The sequence below is a fragment of the Juglans regia genome, chromosome 2 (genome assembly GCF_001411555.2).
Source record: "Juglans regia cultivar Chandler chromosome 2, Walnut 2.0, whole genome shotgun sequence".
In the NCBI taxonomy this organism is placed as follows: domain Eukaryota; kingdom Viridiplantae; phylum Streptophyta; class Magnoliopsida; order Fagales; family Juglandaceae; genus Juglans; species Juglans regia.
The window spans coordinates 1,473,030-1,494,627 of NC_049902.1; the positions used below are offsets into that span (position 1 = coordinate 1,473,030).

The 21,598-nt window shown below is 35.8% G+C and overlaps 2 protein-coding genes across 7 annotated transcripts in view; one reads left to right on the plus strand and one right to left on the minus strand.

Moving 5' to 3' along the window:
* Positions 1-2,507: 2,507 nt before the first annotated feature.
* LOC109014776 (adenine/guanine permease AZG2-like) lies at positions 2,508-4,217 on the plus strand. The gene has a single exon (XM_018997276.2). The coding sequence runs from the start codon at positions 2,535-2,537 to the stop codon at positions 4,197-4,199; it is 1,665 nt and encodes a 554-aa protein (XP_018852821.1). The 5' UTR covers positions 2,508-2,534; the 3' UTR covers positions 4,200-4,217.
* A 7,144-nt stretch (positions 4,218-11,361) lies between these two features.
* LOC108984969 overlaps positions 11,362-21,598 on the minus strand; it is an 87,707-nt gene continuing 77,470 nt past the window's right edge. For all 6 annotated transcript variants that reach the window (XM_035686767.1, XM_035686763.1, XM_035686761.1 and 3 more), the window contains 13 exons: positions 19,023-19,088; positions 17,759-18,244; positions 16,833-16,922; positions 15,640-15,705; positions 15,413-15,478; positions 15,235-15,300; positions 15,008-15,073; positions 14,781-14,846; positions 14,602-14,667; positions 13,969-14,088; positions 13,551-13,802; positions 12,114-12,359; positions 11,362-11,881 (listed from right to left, as the gene is read on the minus strand). In XM_035686767.1, the coding sequence (XP_035542660.1) occupies positions 11,780-11,881; positions 12,114-12,359; positions 13,551-13,802; positions 13,969-14,088; positions 14,602-14,667; positions 14,781-14,846; positions 15,008-15,073; positions 15,235-15,300; positions 15,413-15,478; positions 15,640-15,705; positions 16,833-16,922; positions 17,759-18,244; positions 19,023-19,088 (1,758 nt within the window). In that variant the 3' untranslated portion in view covers positions 11,362-11,779. The remainder of the gene's footprint in view (positions 11,882-12,113; positions 12,360-13,550; positions 13,803-13,968; positions 14,089-14,601; positions 14,668-14,780; positions 14,847-15,007; positions 15,074-15,234; positions 15,301-15,412; positions 15,479-15,639; positions 15,706-16,832; positions 16,923-17,758; positions 18,245-19,022; positions 19,089-21,598) is intronic.

Consider the following 21,598-nt stretch of genomic DNA (forward strand, 5'->3'; position numbering starts at 1 on the left):
AAATGAGATGAGATGAGATGATTTTATATAAATTTGATAAATTATTTTTAAAATATTCTTTTTCATATTATTATTATTTTAGTAATAAAAAACGATTTCATAAAAATAAATTTTTAAATTTTCGTCACTTGTATTTAAATTGATGTAATTTCGTATGATTTATTAAGTATATTTTACAATATTAAAAGTACTTTTATAATCTTACATCAATTATATTAATTAATAAATTTATTTTTATAAAATATTTTTGTACCTAATCAAAATATTTCTTAACCCTGCCTCGTTTATTTTTTCAAAACATATCATATCATCTCATCTCATCTCATCTCATTATTATAATTTTTTTAAATTTCTACATAAAATAAAATTAAAAATTCAACTTTTTTCAATTCTAAAATAATAATAATATTAAAAAATATTTTATAATAATATTTTATTTAATTTTTAATTTTTATTTTAACTCATCTAATCTGTAAAAATAAATGAGACTAGTATATAGGCTTCTATAAATAGTGGTCCATCAAGTACCAGCCTTGCAAGGGCTCCCATAAAGGATCAAGTCATAAGATTCCTTTCAACTTATATTTATATTTGTTTAAAAAAAATATTTTTTAGATCGTTCAAAGATATTGGTTTTGGAATTTTCAACCCTACGGCCACCTAAAAATACAAGTCCGTCCATGCCAACAACTTGAAAAAATAATAATAAAGAACATCAGTTTTTTGCTTTACTTCTTATTTTACGGGCCTAATGAATATATTAGTGTATATATTTTTTAAGTAACGTCCAACTACATATATAATATTAATATATATAGGATGATGTTATCAATAATGCAGACTCGATCTATCTTCCTGAATGGTGAAGATCTAACACGTATGTATGTATATTTGGTCATGATACCGATTTATTTAAGTACTGAATATAAATCAATATATATATATATCGGTTGTTGCATGGATTACATCACAAATTATTTAACCTCGGAATCTCCTTAATTAGAAATCTCTCTCTCTCTCTCTCTCTCTCTCTATTCCATTATATCCCATTATATCATATAAGAATATATATGTTAGCTGTATATAATATAATAATATAAGTTAATTATAAACTCTTAAAAAATCATCTAAATTAAAATAGTCATATATGATTATAATGATCATCATGTAGTAGTACTAGTTACCCTTAAAACCTAAAAGACCCTAATCATTATCTCAATATCATATATACTACGGAAAAATTACTTATTTACGATCAGTTAATTATAGTGAAATGACTATTTACAGTTAAAATGAATCTGTTTTGGACACAAATAACTTTTTTGTCGCAAACAAATAGTCACAAATACTCGTTTTTCTTATAGTGTGTATATATATATATATATATGCATGCAATTTCTAAAGTCATCTGGTTTGTTTTCAGGAAATTTCTCAATTCATCTCATCTAATAATTACAATTCTTTTCAAATTTTTATATAAAATAAAATAAAAAATTTAACTTTTTTAAATTTAAAATAAAAATAATATTAAAAAAATATATTCTAATAATATTTTATTTAATTTTCAACTTTTATCTCATCTCATTTGTAAAAATAAACAAGTCAGGTTGAATATTGAAGCTGATCAAAGTCAAGCAATTCAATTAATGCTTCGCTAATGGATCCAAGAATATAATGAATATGCAATAATCATGTGAACAAAACTAGCTAGTTTGACTAAGCATGCGCAGTTATATTCTGAGCATGAAACGGTTCTCCTAATTATTAATAACATATATAATTATTAACATCCACCTTGACTATAGTCTATGACTCTAATTTCCACAGTTCTAACCCTAAAAAATGTCATCTCTGTCGGTGCATGCAGCAAACTATATATAATGGGGCATGCAAGAAGTACTGATCATCGGTTAAAAAGTTAAAAAAGATGAGAAATGATACTTGTAGTCGTAAGTGTGTAAATACTATACAGTCGTTTTGAAAAAAATAAATAAATATAAGATCTACATAAAAAGAAATTAATTTTTTAATTGTAGACCTCGCTCTTTTTCAAAATGTCTATACGATATTTATGTATTCTACAACTGTATGTAGTATTACTCTAAAAAGATTGAGTTGTCATTGCCAATCAATATTTCGTAATTGAGCAAGATAATGATGAATGAGTTGTACGTGTTTTATTAATGATCACAATACTGGCAAGCCACCCCTTCAAAACCAAACCTTTATATATTTTTTTTCTTTGGAGAAGTAGTTATAAGTACGTATTAAATGTAAATATAAAAAGTAGAAAACGTGAGAGAAACCAGATGCAGCAACTATCCCATTTTCTTGAAGTAAACCTCACCTTTGTAACGGCGCTTATTCCTTTGTACAGTAATTCAGGGCGCATGCTGCATGGTGCACATTTGTCTATAATATCTAAGAAGATTCCCTTTTTAAAGCATATAAGTACAAGCTAATACATGATACACACATGCACAAACAGAGCATAGAATAGGAGAAAATATACAAGAGAAGCTGAGAAGAGAGAGATGGGACTAGGTCATGAGCTGTGTGCAAGAGTGGAGGGCGGTTTCTTCACAAATCTGGCCAAGTCATGGTGTAAAATGGAGAAAAGCCTAAATAATGCGATCTCAAAGAGCTTTGTAGGGAAATACTTCAAACTAGAAGCTCGAAAGAGCTGTTTCACCAGAGAACTACGAGCAGGAACGGCCACTTTTCTCACCATGGCTTATATCATCACCGTCAATGCTACCATCCTCTCTGACTCCGGCGGAACTTGCTCTGTTGCTGACTGCACGGCTCCTGCAAACCAAACAGCTAGCCCGGATTGCATGTTCAAACCCAATTCTGGGTACCAAGATTGTCTTTCGAAGAACAAAAACGACCTTATTGTAGCCACTGCGTTGTCAGCCATGATCGGGTCCATCGCCATGGGAGTTCTTGCTAATCTTCCCTTAGCATTGGCCCCTGCCATGGGACCTAATGCCTACCTTGCCTACAACTTGGTGGGCTTTCATGGATCTGGGGCCATATCTTACCAAACTGCCTTAGCAGTGGTCCTAGTCGAGGGCTGTGCATTCTTTGCAATATCTGCAATTGGGCTGCGCGCAAAGCTCGCCAAACTTATACCTCGCCCAGTTCGGCTTGCTTGTGCTGCAGGAATTGGGCTTTTCATTGCGTTTGTAGGCTTACAGGTGCACCAAGGCGTGGGGCTTGTTGGTCCCGATTCGTCTACATTGGTGACCATCACTGCTTGTGCTAGCACAAACCCAGAAACTGGTGAGTGCATGGGGGGAAAATTGCAGGGTCCAAAGTTCTGGCTTGGATTAGTAGGCTTCATAATCACATCTTATGGGTTAATGAAAGACATTAAGGGGGGCATGATATATGGCATTGTTTTTGTGACAATGATATCATGGTTTAGGGGTACCTCAGTGACAAATTTTCCAAACACCCCACTTGGTGAAAACAACTACAAGTATTTCAAAAAAGTAGTTGATTTTCACATGATCAAATCCACAGCCGGGGCTGTTAGCTTTAATAATTTCAATACTAGTGAGGTTTGGGTGGCATTAGCAACCTTGTTCTATGTTGATGTGCTTGCCACCACAGGCACAATGCACACAATGGCTGAGATTGGAGGGTTTGGTAATGATGAAGGAGGTTTTGAGGGTGAGTACCTGGCCTACTTGGTTGATGCGGGCTCCACAGTCGTGGGGTCCACATTGGGGGTTTCCTCAATAGCCACTTACGTGGAATCATCAGCAGGGATGAGAGAAGGGGGTCGAACAGGATTAACGGCTGTGATCATTGGTTTGTACTTCTTCATATCATTGTTCTTCATCCCACTGTTTTCAAGTGTTCCTCCATGGGCGCTAGGCCCTTCACTAGTTATGGTTGGGGTGATGATGATGAAGGTGGTAAATGAAATAAATTGGAGTAACATGAAGGAAGCAATCCCAGCTTTTGTCACAATTCTTCTTATGCCACTAACTTATTCCATTTCCAATGGAATTATTGGTGGGATTGGGCTCTATATGGCTCTTAGCCTCTATGATTTTGTAATGGGGTCCATAAGGTGGCTGATCAAGATGAGGAGGAGGGTTATCCAGGAACAAAATCAAGTCTCTCATGCTACTGCTGGTCATCATGCAGATCCAACATCAATTCATGATCAGATCACTCATGTATGAAATATATATATTTATATATATATATATATATATATTAGACCTACCAGACCGGATCGATTAACCCTAATTATTTCGATTAGATTAATGTTTGGTATAAGGTGAAATTCATCTCCAATTGTCTACAGTTGAGTATCTAGATTTTCATTTACATTAAAAGAATTAATTTCACCCAAACCATGTTAATATATTTCATCTCATGATTATTAAAAGATATTATCTTAATAATAATAAACATTAATTAAGAAAATGAAAATGAAAAGGTGATCAAAAATTGGGTGGCTAGGCTACCGTTGTGGCCTGCTGTGACCACCCACAAGGTGGCTGGCAGTAGCCACCGTATTGGGGCCTAACGTGGCCACCCTCAGACACCCGTGGCTGGCTGAATAACTGCCGCCTCAGGGTGGTTGGGCCGCCATAAGGTGGTGAAACTCTTTCATCTCATCTCTATTTCTTCACTATTCATCAAAATATATATGGAATGTATGCGCATGCAAGAATTTACATGATTTGCCAGACACTAGACATCAACAAAATCAAAACAACATACTAAAAGATCATGAGTCCCCCCAATGCAGGGAAAACGTACATTGAGTTGAGTTGAGTTAGCCATCTCAAATTAAAATGATCAGATCTATGAACCTCAAACATGCATTCAAGTGAAAAAAACCTTTTTTTTATTTATTATAGTAGGTCTTAATTTTTCTTTAATAAGTTATTGGGCCGGGCCGGAAAGATTACATTTAGCAGGCTCGACATAAATCACAATGTTAACGTTTCATGTTGGGCTCAGCACCAGCCGCACCAACCTAGTCATAATCGCAACGGACGTAAACATTATAAGGCGAGTGGTTTTTCTGTCCTTTTGCCGTAACCTAGTATGTCACTGATCATCAAGTTAATTTGAACCCCAAAACAAACGACTCTCTTATCTGCCTGTTTTGTTTGTTATTTTTTTGAATAATTGTGGATAGTTTTTAGAGGAGATACAACAAGATTTCTGTAACACCCAGGCCCAGCATCAAGCCTACGTACTATTAACATTTTTTTAGTTAATATGTATGGATAGCCCACTTAAGATTTAATGAATAATTTTGAATAAGTCATGCACCCAAAATCTATTTTGGTGGAATATAGATTTTATTAGGCTTGATAATTAAGTTAAAATCATTTAATATTTTAGGGACCAAGTGAGATTTTTATTTGGTAATTGGCCCGAGAAATTTATGAGACGAGTTGGATTATTTTAGAATTTGAGTCGAGACTCATTAGCATTCATTATATACTTGGCTCATGATAATAAGGAAAAATCAAAGAGATTATTTAGGCCCGGTTTGGATACACAAAACCATCTTATCTTATTATTACAATTTTTTCAAACTCTCACAAAAAATATAATAAACAATTCAATTTTTTCAAATTTTAAAATAAAAATTATATTAAAAAATTATATTCTAATAATATTTTATTCAAGTTTCAACAAAATATCTTATTTCATCTCATCTTATCTGAACTGTGTAACTAAACGGGATCTTAGACTGCTTAGACCGGCCTAACTCATTTGTTAAGTCTATACACTACGTACCCAACACGTGGGCCCAAATATTTCGAAATGGATCCAAACCCAAATATGTCTGTTAAGACCAACTCAAGTCATAATTCACGAAAGCCCAAACCATGTACGCCCAAAACCCAAGCCGTGAGAAGTGAGAACCAGGTCGGGACATCACGCCATGCACGTCTCCATGGCAGGGACGTCTCCTTCCCACTAGGGTTCACGGCAACACTGTATATATATACACACACATTATACACGTTCACGCACAGCCTCTCATGCACGAAGAAATTCTCCCATCAAATCTAGGGTTGCCGCTCTGCACCTCCCCCATATCACCTCTCGGTTTCCTTGGCTACAAGTCACAGAAGGGTTCCTCCCCAAGCCGCAGCCTCCATCTCACGAAACCACCTCCCCACGTGAAGTCCAGCAGCCCACGTCTCCTTCTTCAGCCATCACGTAGCAACCTCCTTCCTCTGCTCACTCACCGTGCCACGCCAAACAGAAACCGACGCCACAGCCTGGCCACGAGCCACTGCCTTGCACCACCAGCCCGCATCCAGCCTCCATCTCACGGAACAGCAGCCCCCAAAGGAGGCAAGCCTCTGCATTGCGGGACTACTCTCACAGCCACGGTTCGTCCTCCACTGTAGAACCTCCAAGCCGCATCACCACGCACCCAGTCCAACCACAACCAACCCAGGACGGCAACCTCTGCTTAGCCACCGTAGGCCATCCCTGAAACCACCGTGTAAGAGAGCCAACAAACCACCTGCAATCATACGGCAAGCCTCTGTCTTTCACACCCAGAAACAGAGCAACCCACGTCCAGTAGCTCTTCCACGCCTTTTTCCTCAGCCGCAGATAACGCCAACCCGTTTCGTTGAGCACCACCGTTCGGTCTTGGATTTTCTTGGGTGCATATATTCAAGCCCAGCACGAAGGCGATCGAAGACACCAACCGGCCAATACGATGAAAACGATGATACCTGTCTCTGAATTTGTGCTTTTGAAGGTGATTCTTTCTCTTAAAGCAACTAAAGTTTATGTTTTCCTCGTCTTTCAATCATCGGGTTGCTCAAATTTCGTACATATTTTCTACGTTTTTTTACCTTTTGTTTCAAAGATAATGCCAACATTATTGTCTTGTTCTGAAATCCACAGAGCCGCGAAAAACGCAGTCATTCATCAGTGGATTATCTAAGTGAATTGCCGCAAGAAATTATTGTCTCCATCCTGTCACTACTGAAAATCAAAGAAGCAGGGAGGACGAGTGTACTGTCCAGTAGGTGGAGATATCTGTGGAGATACACGTGTGGTTTAGACTTTGACGAGTCAACGTTGATGAGTCAGATCCGGTGGCGAAAGGTGCGGATCGAGTGTATGGAAGCTGAAAGGCGTAGGTTTTTCCGTTTGGTGAAACATGTAATGGAAATGCATCAAAGTCAAACAATAGATGAATTCAAAGTAGGTTTTGAAGTGTACCAGCTGGGGTACTTTAAGTCTGATATTGAAAGCTGGATACACTTTTCCCTTAAAAAGAAAGTTAAAAGGCTTACACTGGACTTTGAAAATGCTACTATCTTTGGCATTACTCTTGGAAATTACACTCTTACTACTCAGTTCCTCCATAGGTATAGCATTCATTCGCTTACATCCCTCTGTCTGGCTGCAGTGGAAGTGATGACAGGACTAGTTATTGAATACATTTTATCTATACTATTAGGGAGGTGAGAGTTAGTTGGGAGGAACGAAAAAAAATGAATGCAATAAAGCAGATTTTCGTTAGAGGGCCTTAAATAAGCAATGTCCCACACCATATATATATATATATATATATATATATATATATATATATATATATATATATATATATATATATATATCTATTATATATATAAGTGCGCATCGCTTATAAACAATATTTCGTCTAACATATTTTTCCTATTTTGTCTATATTTTTATTTTTAAATTTTGGTTTTGCCCTTGGTCTTCTTTCCATTTTGTCCCTATTTCTATTCTCAATTTTTTGTTTTGCCCCTCCTCCCCCCTCCCCCATCCGTTTCTTAGTTTCCTGCAATGCGCCGCCGTATGCCGGGGTGGCCAACACCACCCCGGCCATTCTCTTTCCCTCCAGCCGGCGTCCCTCCCCATCCAATCTCAACCCCTTTCGTGCCGCCATTAACCGCCATGAGGAAATCCAAGGCGCGGCTTTTCCGTTTCTTCGTCCCCACCAGTGCGCCGCTGCATGCCAGTGTGGCCAACACCACCCGGCCTATTCTCTTCCTCTCTGTTCGGCGTCCCTCGCCTTCCAATTTCAGCCTCTCTCGTGCCGCCGTTAACCGCCACGAGCGAATCAAAGCTATCGGCTGTGCGAATAAGGCATAAACAGTGTTTTCGTCAAATAATAATTTTCCTATTTTGCCCTTGATTTTATCACGAATATAGCTTATGTTTTGTCTTCTTTCTTGCTTCTGCCGACTTCTAGTTGATGTCTTTTTACAATACTTTTCATTGAGCTTATCTCTTTGTTTTGTATTTATTTCATCTCAACTTCTTACAAACATTTTTTTTGCTTTTTTTTTCATTTTCTCATTTAGGTCCCGCTTAAATATAGAAAGATTATCAATTCATCTCATCTCATCTCATCTCATTATTATAAGAAAGTATTTTTAATGATATTGTAATTTTTTTTAACATTTAAGGGTATAAAAAATTGAATAAAAAAAATAAACTTTTTTGTCCTTATCGAAACCCATCTCGGAGGGTGTAGCACTGCTCTTAGGCTTTAGATATGAAAAATAAGTAATGTTACAAATCGGTTTGAACTTTACAATTGGACTATAGTATTTTTTTTTTTTTTTTTCAAATTGATACCAACCCTTCATAAAATTTTAATAAAAAACCAAAATGTTGAAAATTAAACTTTAATGTTGTGCAGCATTTTATTTCCTTTAATTTTGAATTATGTAAATATCGAATTGAATTGTTACATTTTAATATAAATCTAATTTTTTCCTTTTATTAATGATTTTTGTTTAATGATTTATTAAGAAATAAACTTAAATATTTTTTTTTTCATTTCTGGATAAATTGAATAGTTTATTAATTAACCCGAAATTAATTACACTATTTGAGGTAGATTTACAATTTCTAATGTATTATAGTTTGTTTAATTTTTTTTTAAATGTAAAGGATGAGACTTTATAAAATATATGATTAAATTATTTAATACATACCACTGTAGTTTTGAATTTTAAAATTGACACATTATATATTTATTTTGGAATTAACAAATATACAACATGCGCATCCAACTATAACTATTAAGAGTAATAATAGTAGGTTGGTTAGTATAATTACAAATTTTTATAAGGAAATAAGTTATAACTTCTTAATAATTTAAAAATATAATATGTCATTATTACTATTTTATTAAGCCAAGTGTGAAAATGTTAAATAAATTAATGTTTTTCCTTGTTATTATTTCTTATAGTGCTTCTGTTTTAGTAATATTAAAAAGGGTTATGAAAACTTTTGAAATAAATTAAGATGATCTGGTTTACATTCTTAAATTAAGAGTTAAAGTGCCTTTGAACTAACGCAATGATTTAACATTATTTGTAGTGCTGAATAATATAGTCTAGAATAGGTTAATATATATTAGAACATTTTTAATTTTTTTCCTTCTCTGAAAATTTATATAATGTTGGAGAGAGTTAGATGAGATAAAATTTTATAAAAAATAATTGAAAGAGAGAAAGAGTTAAATAAAAAATATTATAAAATTAAAATATTATTAGACACTTAGATTATAATTTTATAATATTATTTTTGTTTTGAAATTTTAAAAAATAAATTATTTGAAATTTTAAATTTTAAATTTTAAAAAAGTTGTAATGATTATTTTAAAAGTTTTGTATTTCAGTTAAGTTTAAAAAGGAAATGGGATATGATATGAAAATTTTGGAATAAGATCTATTTTCAAATAGACTTTTATTTGAAAATAAGTAAGGGATAAACAGTGTTCTCATCAATCTCTCTCTCTCTCTTTGTTTTTCCCTGTTTTTCTCATCAAATCCGGTTCTCTTATATTTTTGCTCTTTTGCCGATTAGGTGAGTTTGGATACTGAGGTTTTTTTTTTATAGGTTAGATCCTAATTGAGATGAGATTAGTTGAAATAAAAATTAAAAGTTAAATAAAATATTGTTAGAATATTATTTTTTAATATTATTATTATTTAAAATTAAAAAAAGAAATATTTATTATATTTTATATGAAAATTTAAAAAATTTATAATAATTTAATGAGATGAATTAAAATTATCTTTATATCCAAACCACCAAAGTTTGTTGTCTTTTTACATTTTTAAAATTTGTCCATTTTGTACTTATTTGGTCTCTACTTTGTAGAAATACTCTTTTTCGTCTTCTCATCTATGTCATTCCTCATTTTTCCGCACAAACTTCTCAGTAGCTTTCAAATTGATTGTGGTATATATGTTAAATTAATTTAAATTAAACCAAATTACAAAACACTGTCTAATATAGGTTTGTATTTTTTATTGGACAAATGTGCAAATTAGGCACATGTGCAGGGCACGTCCGCCCTTCCTAGTAAATATATAATATATGAATAATGCTACATACAGTCGTAGAATGCGCAAACGCCACACAATCATTTTGAAAAAGAGTGTAATTCACTATTAAAAAATTAATTTGTTTCATGTGAGTCCCGTATTTACCTACTTTTTCAAAACGAATATACAGCGCTTGTGCATTCTACGACTGCAAATATTATTTCTCTATATATATATACATATATGTATTATGTTGATATTTTAGCAAAGGAAAGAGATAGAAAATTGACAATATGGTTTTTCAAATGGCTACTCTAAATGTATTATAGTTCTAGTTCTACTCCCGAACCCACAACAGTATAGTGCATGTCCAAGGGATCACACCATGAAAATCATCTAAGAGATCTCAAATTAACCCTGATTGTAATATAAGATATACATATATAATAAGATATAAGATATTCAAGTTGTAATATGTTTACAGGATGTAGGCAGGCTCATCTATTTATTTGTTTAGTGCAGCAGGATCAAGGTCGGCCGCTACCCAAGTTGGGAGAGTGGGATGTAAACAACTCTGCCTCTACAGAAGGATTTACAGTCGTATTTAACAAAGCTAAGGATGAGAAGAAGACCAGTGCTGCTGCTGTCAAAGTTGTAACACCACGAAGAACTAACGAAAGATAATCAGTGATCTCCATTGATTAGCATCCTTTTTAAGTCCACAAGACATTCCTGATCTCCATTTTCAGACATTCCTGATTTATTGATTTATTAGAGTTGAATAGTTCAATTTATAATTAGATGTCATATAAAATGAACATGCTTTCTTCAATAGAGTGAAAAAAACCACCTCATCTGTATAAATGAATTAGCCCCCTACACTCATGTCAATTTTAAGGATAGTAGTGGGCAGTGGGCACACTGATTCAAAGAATGCTGCTCCTAGTGCCAGGGTATAGGCAGCTCATTGTTCGACAGAGTGCACACATCAGTTTTACGAATTTATTTGTGGTACAAGTTAGGGCATCTATGCAATATACAGTGAGGGACCTTGTATTGCAAAACAACAGCAAAGCCAAAAATAGACAATGAGAATTTGATAAAAAAAAAAACAAAAAAACAAAAACAAAAACAAAAACGAGAAACAGTCAGAAAATGGCGTTTTGGTAGACTAGAAGTGCCATGACGGCATTTTTTGCCATTTCAGTAACAAACCAACCAAGCCCTTAGCCCCCCCTCCCAAAACAACCCACCACCACGGGGTCTAGTATATAATGTATAAAGTTACACATCCTTGGAACAGTGATTCCTAGAATTCTAGGGCCTCTAGAGCAAAAATATTTACACAGGCTGCTGAAGAGTGGCATCATTTCAGCTTTCCACTTCCAAGTCCCAGCCACCCCAGCCACCCCAGCCTCATCTCTAGTTACAGATCACCAAGATGCTGATCATTCCCAGCCTGAGCCTGGGTGTACTGGATGGTCAAATATACAAGCTTGCCCAAACTTGCAAATGCCATAGCGACTATATTGTTCACAAATATAATGATCCTGTATTTCAGAGAACAAGAGCATGAAAGTAACTAATCAAGGCAAAGAAAGCATATGGTAACCTTTCCAAGAGCAGAACAAATGTTAAAAATGATATGAGATATTTCCCATATAGTTAATAATAATCATAAAAAATTTTAACAATAGTTTATCTGCAAGCTTTTTAACAATGGAACTACTTCCCGAGTTTTTATTTTCATTAAAAAAGCACAGCCCAGAAGAATAAACTTACAGGTCTCAAAGGAAGACCCGTGTCACTGAAAGCACATGGGGGTGACTTCACGATCCTATCCTTAGGGTGGTGATATCTGCAATTCAATTTAAACTTACAAGCCCCAGTTTTTATGAAACGGCTGCACTCAGGTTGGCCAGGTCGTTCTGGATATTCATCAACTTGAACCTGGTCCTCATGGTACATATAGACGTTGGCTTCAGCCAGTGTTGGATGCATACTCATTTCAGGAATATATACAGGAGCCTTAACAATCCACAAACAGGTAAAATTAATAGGATTCCCCTGCTGCTAGGTCTCGTCTACACATCATCTATTCAGGTATTAGCAAAAGAAAAGAAATCGCAAAAGAGCATAAGCAACACCAAGACTAGGAACAGCCATAGATTTACCAGACTTTCTTGAAACAGAAGCAAATACATAATTGATCCTTATTTGTTACCTAGCTTTTAAATTCTACAGTAACAAGGCATTTGGAAGTTGGAACCCCTGTAATATAGCATCTTTCATCTGTTCCAGTTACCCTAGAATCTGTCTTCTGTCAACCCGAAGATCAAAATTAATGATCATGTCAAGGGAAAATACATTCTTTTTGACAACACAATAAAGAAAAAAGAGAAATGTTTGGTCTACACATAAATCTTACACAGTAAAATTTACACACTGGTGTGGTTTATGTGATCCATCATATTGTAAAGCTCTTTTTATTGTAAAGTAAATCTGAGGAATTACATTAAACCACTTTAGTGTGTAAATTTTCTTGTGTAAAATTTGTGTGGAGACCTAACACTTCCCAAGAAAAAATACCCTCCTGTCTGAGGGCACTTACGGAATTTTAAAATTGTGATATGTGAGATAACTGATGGACACAATTGACCTAAAAATGAGTCACTTGAGGAATTTGACTAATCAACCTTCAACCATTTCACCCATAACACCCTTTTTTCATCCAGATGTAAACACTGCTTTTTTTTAATAGGTGACTGCTTTTACTTGTAAAGATGCGCTATTTCTTATTCAAAATCTAAAACAACATCCCATAAGAAGCTAAGTCAAATAAAGCTAACAAATGCCGAGGTAGCCTAGTAGTTTAAATGAAAAGACATCATCTGTAAAAATAAATACATTGATCTTGTCTAAAGAACCAGGATTTAAAGAGTTTAGAGTCTACTGAAGTTCCATGACAAGAAACAAATCCAATGCCTCCGAAAGGATTAAAAACCAAAGCAAATAATTTGGGCACTGATTATAGGACAAAAATGAACCAGAAAGACGGAGAAATTGCAAGGACCATATACTTGGATTTTAGGTTTACCGGCCAAAGAAAGAAGATAAAAATACTTCATTTTAAAATATTGACATACAGGATCTCACGTGAAATTTACTTTCTTTTTCCTAGATAAGAGAAATGAGAGGTGGTACAAAAAACCAAGGTACCTGATAGCCATAAGGATTTGGAGTAGGAACACCGTGCGGAGGTGAAAGCTCCATTGGTACAAGGGGAGCAGTTACATTCAATGTCCAAGGTGGAGACGAGGATGGCATTGATGATTGGGAAGAAGCACCTGATGCAGCAGATCCACCATCATCCTCCTGATCCACGGCCAAAGGATCAGGATGATTAAACCAGCAGTTTGCTCCATGCTTGCAGGAGCCAGTAGACATGTAGAAGGGGCACTCTTTCGCTCCCTAAGATGAATTAAAACATTGTCAATTAATCAGAGCCACTAGGACAAAAAAGAGGGGTAACAGAAGTCTCACAAAGAAATTAGAGGTTGAGAATAGAACATAGAAATATCATATAATATGGACACAAGGATTTGTCAAGAAATTATAATTAAGACAGATGTAATACTGGTCTAATTGGCAAGTCCAGAAAGTTCAACTCTAGAACTGCGGTTCCTGAAGCTTTGCCTTTTGTGTGTTTGTGTTTACAAGCTCTTCCGTACTTGCACACCCCTGACGTCAAGTAACTCTGGAACACAGCACAAGATGATGAAAACCATCATTAATGCATCATTCACAAAGCACAGAGTCAAAATGAGGTACAAAAAGAGACTAAATGTAAAAGTCACCAAAGAATCTGTTTGTAGGAAATGTTACTCTTTCAAAAAGGAGAAAGTATTTTAACAAAAAAGAAAAAAAAAACAATGTTACAGAAAGTGGCTAAATACTCCAATCCATATTAGTTATACCACAATGTTACATAGAAGCTGTAATCTTCCTTCTTTACACACATGGGCAGTGTTTGTAACAATTCATCCAGGCATTGTGCAAACTATCTCAAGTCAGGTGCGAAGGATGACTAATATGATAATATTTTTCCATCAATCGAGTCTATCTTGGGCCATAGATAATCAGTGAAATATATTTGAAATATCACTTAGAAAATGCATGAAAGACGGGATCTATGCTAGCGGAAAAATTCTGCAAAAACTGTAGCCTGCAAAGCTGTCAGTTACAGAGACCATGATAGTAGAAATAAGACCTTGCATTCTGTCTGGCCAGGCCTCTCTGTGGATTTGCCTGGTTTCTTCACCTTCTCCTTAACAACCTTCAAATCAATAAAATTGAACCACCCAAATCAGTGAAATATATGTGAAATATCACAAGAGAAAATGCCTGCAAAGCCGTCAGTTACAGAGACCATGATAGTAGAAATAAGACCTTGCATTCTGTCTGGCCTGGCCTCTCTGTGGATTTGCCTGGTCCCTTCACCTTCTCCTTAACAACCTTCAAATCAATAAAATTGAACCACCCAAATCAGTGAAATATATGTGAAATATCACAGAGAAAATGCATGGAAGATACGATCCATGCTAGTGGAAAAATTCTGCTAAAACTGTAGCCTGCAAAGCTGTCAGTTACAGAGATCATGATAGTAGAAATAAGACCTTGCATTCTGTCTGGCCAGGCCTCTCTGTGGATTTGCCTGGTTTCTTCACCTTCTCCTTAACAACCTTCAAATCAATAAAATTGAACCACCCAAATCAGTGAAATATATTTGAAATATCACAGAGAAAATGCATGGAAGATACGATCCATGCTAGTGGAAAAATTCTGCTAAAACTGTAGCCTGCAAAGCTGTCAGTTACAGAGATCATGATAGTAGAAATAAGACCTTGCATTCTGTCTGGCCAGGCCTCTCTGTGGATTTGCCTGGTTTCTTCACCTTCTCCTTAACAACCTTCAAATCAATAAAATTGAACCACCCAAATCAGTGAAATATATGTGAAATATCACAGAGAAAATGCCTGCAAAGCCGTCAGTTACAGAGACCATGATAGTAGAAATAAGACCTTGCATTCTGTCTGGCCAGGCCTCTCTGTGGATTTGCCTGGTTTCTTCACCTTCTCCTTAACAACCTTCAAATCAATAAAATTGAACCGCCCAAATCAGTGAAATATATGTGAAATATCACATAGAAAATGCATGAAAGATTCAATCCATGCTAGCAGAAAAATTCTGCTAAAACTGTAGCCTGCAAAGCTGTCAGTTACAGAGACCATGATAGTAGAAATAAGACCTTGCATTCTGTCTGGCCTGCCCTCTCTGTGGATTTGCCTGGTTCCTTGACCTTCTCCTTAACAACCTTCAAATCAATAAAATTGAACCACCCAATGAAAAAGATTTAGTAACAAAAAAATGTTATCATATGATGCCAACAAAATTTGATGCTTGAAAGAAACACACACAAAGCACCAACTGCCTGTTCTGTTCAACTGAAATATTCCTGAATGAGAGAGAGAGAGAGAGATCATTGATTGATGGAACTACTTTCCTTCCAAACGAAGCTCAAATCAAAGTTTTGAATACTGTTTCAGTGGCTGTTTCGGTTAAGACATTGGAATGAAACATTTTGGTATCGGTACCGTTTCGGGTACAATTTCGGGATAGTCTATATATAATAAATTAATTATATATGTATAAATTTTATTTCAAAATAACATTAACACAAATCTTAAAAATTTAAAACACATTTATAATCAATAATACTTCTAAGTTCTCAATCCAACTATTTAAAAAAGTAATTATTCATCTTCATCACGAAAAGAGAAGTATGGATTTGATTTTCAGTCCTTGAGAAAAAGGGATTAAAAAAAGTTAAGAAAATAGTCTTTAGATGTGAGAATTCGAGTAAAAATTATAAAAAAATCAGAATTTTTACATTAATTACACAAAAATAATAATTTCAGCCGGTACACCGAAACTGGCCGGTACACCGAAAACCGGCCGGTATTGACCGAAACGCACCGGTACGGCCGGTATTTGACCTGGTACGAAACCCCTATCTCACCCATATCAATTACTATCCGGTACGGCCGGTACCGGTACGATATTCAAAACATTGGCTCAAACACATAATACCATATCAAAACCAAGCTACCACAATCCATAGTATCACAACAATAACATTACTTCCCTCTCTACCACGGTACTATTTTTCCCTCGAATATATTTTTTTTATTGGTAAACGAAATTTTATTGATAATTAGGTTAGGCAATAACCTAAGTACATGCGATATATACAAGCGCATCACCTATGATTGATTTCCCTCAAATATTAAGCTTTTTTTTTTTTTTTTTTTTGGGGGGGGGGGTGGTTAGTATATAAGGTAAGTCAAACCTCATCTCTAAAAAAAGTACATGCAATATATGATGCATGTTAACAAAAACATTAATGTTAAACCGTAGCCTGGAAGGATGTCAGTTAAAGACCATGATAGGAGTAAAAAGAACCTTGCATTCTGTTTGGCCTGGCATCGCCATGGATTCTTCCTTTTTCTTGACCTTCTCCATCATAACAACCTTTGAATTGATAAAATAAAATAAAAAAACACAAAATGGTTAGCACCACAAAAAAATCCTATCATACGAAGCCAACAAAATTTGATGTTTGAAAGAAAAACACACAAAGCAACAACTGCGTGTTCATTTTGACTGGAATATTCCCAATTCATTGAGAGAGAGAGAGAGAGAGAACATCTATTAATGAAATATATCTGAAGTGGGAAAAATAAAATTCACTTAAAGCAGAAATCCATCCAAACTTCTCAGAAACTACTTTCCATCAAAACCACTTAAAAAAAATTAAAAAAAAAAATCCATCAAAACTATCAAAGCTCTAACAAAATTTACCCTAAAAACAAAAACCAACCAACCACAACTCAAACTAATAAACCTAGGTTTAACCCCCAATATTGAGTCCTCAAATCCAACCTCTATTTATAGTAAATTTCAAGTGTCTAGCATTTATCTAGACTATTTTTACACTAAAGCCCTCGTTCTCCATCTAAAACATATAAAAAATTCTTAGATAGGTAATGATTATTGATTACCTATCATATAAAATGGAACTCATAACTTTAACAACTACAGCTAAGGAGAACGGTGTTACCCTTATTTTCTCCAAACCCGGTACATTCCTCTCACAGAATCCCCATAAACACGGAGTTTCAGATATCCATAACAAAAACTAGGTTTCTTCTTTGCTGAAACAAAAACTTGGACAAATATATACGTAAAAACATGAATAAACATCTACAAATACACAAATACAATACATATAAACATACAGACACTTTTACACATCCATAACACCCACCCACAGCCACATATAGAAATAGATGTACATCTGAATATACCTTGTTTTTCCTTCTCAAGGAGCTATTAAACTTATTGGATCCAAACCTACTCGCCCCAGTCTCGAGGCTCCGATACTGATGGCTTTCGGTGAAAGCACCACCATTTCTCTCACCCCTGTCCACAATCACAGTTTCATTCTCATTCCAATTATCATCTGTTACGATCCAGGGGACTTGAAGGTTTGTATTATCATCCCAACCGTTGCATTCGCTCCCACCGCCCATCTCTTCTTCCCAATTTGAAGGCCCATTCTCTTTCTCTAGCTTCAGAACCAGTTCTGATACCTCTTCGAAATCCAGGTGCTGAAGCTTTTCCTGGATGACCAGTGTGTGCTCATCTGCTGGGTGATCGGGATCAGACAGTGCACGATCGAGCTCATGACTAGGGATTGGAGGCGATTGAAAACCTGATTCCCAGCCCGTGTTGTTGGAATTGGCAATGAGTTTTAATCCAGACAGTCCCATCCTCCCTCTACATTTAGAATCCTAAATTCACAGGAAAAGAGAAAGGGGGCAGAGTGCCAGAGTGTGCGTTAGATAGAAAAACAGTTTCTGTGCGGAAAGGTGGCTTTTTTAAGTTATGAATAAGAAAGGAGAAATGTCTTTTGAGATCCCAAAAAAAAAAAAATACAGAAAGGGGAAATGTCTTAACGTTTTGAATGTTGTATACTTGTACATGTACAGGTTAAGCTAACACTGGTACATTCTCTCTCAAACCCTCCCTCTCAACCTCTCCTTCCTCCTCTTGCTGAACTTCATTCACCTTTGGTCCTCAACATTTTGTTTTCTTGAAATTTCAAGAACAAATGACAATAATGTCTGATCTATAGCATTTGAGCCAACACTGTACTACATGCATGCTGGCACTGAAAAACGTATAGACATTTGAACTTCATTCACCACACAAGCTACCCGTGAGTCTCATGTGCTCTATGTCCCCAAACCTACAACGACAACATGCATCGCATTGTTTGATACATTAGCTACTGCTAGGGATGGCAATATGTGACATGACTCGGAAACCTAACATGAATATGATATGGAATTAGCGGATTTGGGTTTTGATATAAATGGGTTCATGTTAAAACGGGTTGACCCTAAGACATGATTATAAACGGGTCAATAATGCAGGGGGTTGGCATATAAGTCAAACCTCATCTCTTAAAAAACCATGCAATGTGTGATGCATGTTAACAAAAGCAATAATGGTAAAACCATAGCCTGGAAGGATGTCAGTAAAAGACCATGATAGAGTAATAAGAACCTTGCATTCTGTTTGGCCTGGCAACGCCATGGATTCTTCCTTTTCCTTCACCTTCTCCATAACAGCCTTTGAATTGATAAAATAAAATAAAGAAACCCAAAGACAAATGGTTAGGACCAAAAACAAAAATCCTATCATACGAAGCCAACAAAATTTGATGTTTGAAAGAAAAACACACAAAGCACCAACTGCATGTTCATTTCGACTGGAATATTCCCAATCCATTGAGAGAGAGAGAGAGATACAGAACATCTATTACTGAAATATATCTAAAGTAGGAAAAATAAAATTCACTTAAAAGCAGAAATCCAAACAAACTTATACCCTTTCAAAAAGGAGAAAGTACTTTAACAAAAAATAAAAAAATGTTACAGAAAGTGGCTAAATACTCCAATCCATATTATTATACCACAATGTTACATAGAAGCTGTAATCTTCCTTCTTTACACACATGGGCAGTGTTAGTAACAATTCATCCAGGCATTATGCAAACTATCCTGAGTCAGGTGCAAAGGATGACTAATATGATAATATTTTTCCATCAATCGAGTCCATCTTGGTCCATAGACAATCAGTGAAATATACTTGAAATATCACTTAGAAAATGCATGAAAAATACTGTCCACAGACTCACCCCTGTTCCTACATATGCAACACCAATCTGCAATGATCACCCTACGTTTCTTCAAATTGTCGATTGTGAGGATCTTACCCAAGAAAGCTGTCCACACAAAGAATGTTGCTTTGGGAGGCGCCTTATGGCTCCAAAGCCTTCTCCATGGAAACTAAATATTGGGATCTTGTGTGAGACTTATAAAAAGAGCGAACTGAGAATGAACCTTTACTTGCGGGTATCCACTACAACATATCTTCTTGTTGGTTGTTCGGTTTTATCGAGTACAAAAGGTTGAAAAAGTCTTCAAAGCTGCTCATTTCCCAATCTTGTGCCGCCCGACTAAAATTGATATTCTATTGGATTTGCTCCTCCGATATCACCATGACTTCAGCCACTGAAATATCTTTGGCACTTGCAATCCAGAAAAGTGAAGGAAATAAATCCTTTAGAGCACTGTTACCACACCAAATATCACTCCAGAATTTAATCTTGGAACCCTCACCCACAAGAACTCTTGTGTGTTGAGTAAAGACCCCCCATCCTCTTCTTATGTGTTTTCACAACCCCACTCAATAAGCCCCTCTCACTTCCTTAGTACACCATCCGCCCATAAGCCTTCATATTTGCTCTCAATCACCATCTTCCATAAGGCTTCTAGTTTCTTATTGTATCTCCATAACCATTTTCCAAGTAAAGCCCAATTAAAAATTCTCATATTTCAAATACTCAAACCACCATTGGAGATAGGGTAACATACCTTCTCCCACTTGACTAAGTGGAATTTGAACTCCTCACCCACTCCACTCCACTAGAAACCAAGTTGAAGTTTCTCAATTCGAAACGCCACACTTGTTGGGATAGGAACTAGAGACAAAAAGTAAGTTGCTAGATTAGATAATGTACTCTCGATCAAGGTAATCCTACCACCTTTTGACAGATACATTCTCTTCCATCATACCACTCTCTGCTCTATTTTCTCAATCATTGTGTCCCATAATAAAGACGCTCTTGAGGCAACCCCCAATGGGAGTCCAAGATAAGTCATAGGAAGAGAGACGATCTTACACCCCTGAGTGCTGGCCAATTGTCTTATATGATGAACACCACCAATTGGCACCATCTCTAATTTGTCAAATTCACTTTCAACCCGGCTTCAAAACAAAGGAGAAGGGCCTTCAGTGCTCGAACGTGGTTATGATCTACCTCACAAAAGATAAGTGTGTCATCTACAAATAATAAATGATAAATATTCCCATATCCGGGGTTCCAATCGAGAAGCCAGTCATTAAACTAATGTTAACCAATGCCGAGGTCATTCTACTTAGCGCCTTCATCACAATAACAAAAAATAATGGAGACAACGGTCTCCTTGTTAGGCTCGGCATCGCATGGACTATGCCCAGGAGGGTGATAGATTTATTGACTTGTTGACAAGGGATTAGGGGCAATCGCCAGATCACAATTGTATGGAAGATGGTGCCTTTATGTTTAATGTGCCTTTATGTTTCAAGAATAGGGAACGCTCTCCGGATGGTTTTAGGGCTTTTTTCTTTCATTTAACGTGATCGTACGCATTCTCCATGTCTAGTTTGCAGATGATCCCTGCAGTGCCAGCTTTTAGTCTACTATCAAGGCATTCATTGGCGATAAGAAGAACGTCTAAAATCTGTCTACCCTTTACAAAAACATTTTGGGGTTTTGTAATTATCTTCCCCAATACCTCACCTAGATGATTCACAAGCACCTTGAAAATTATCTTATATACCCCATTTACTAAACTAATGGGCCGAAACTCCCTAATCTCCGCAACCCCAACCTTCTTCGGTATCAAGGCGAGGAAAGTGGCGTTAAGGCTTTTCTCAAATTTTCCAACAGAGAAAAGCTCCTAAAACACCCTCATAAGATCATCATTTAATACTTCCCAGCATGTTTGAAAGAAAGCCATAGAAAAACCGTTAGG

Bases quoted from the DNA above. Each gene is read 5' to 3' on its own strand.
- LOC109014776 (XM_018997276.2), top strand. From the start codon at position 2,535: ATGGGACTAGGTCATGAGCTGTGTGCAAGAGTGGAGGGCGGTTTCTTC.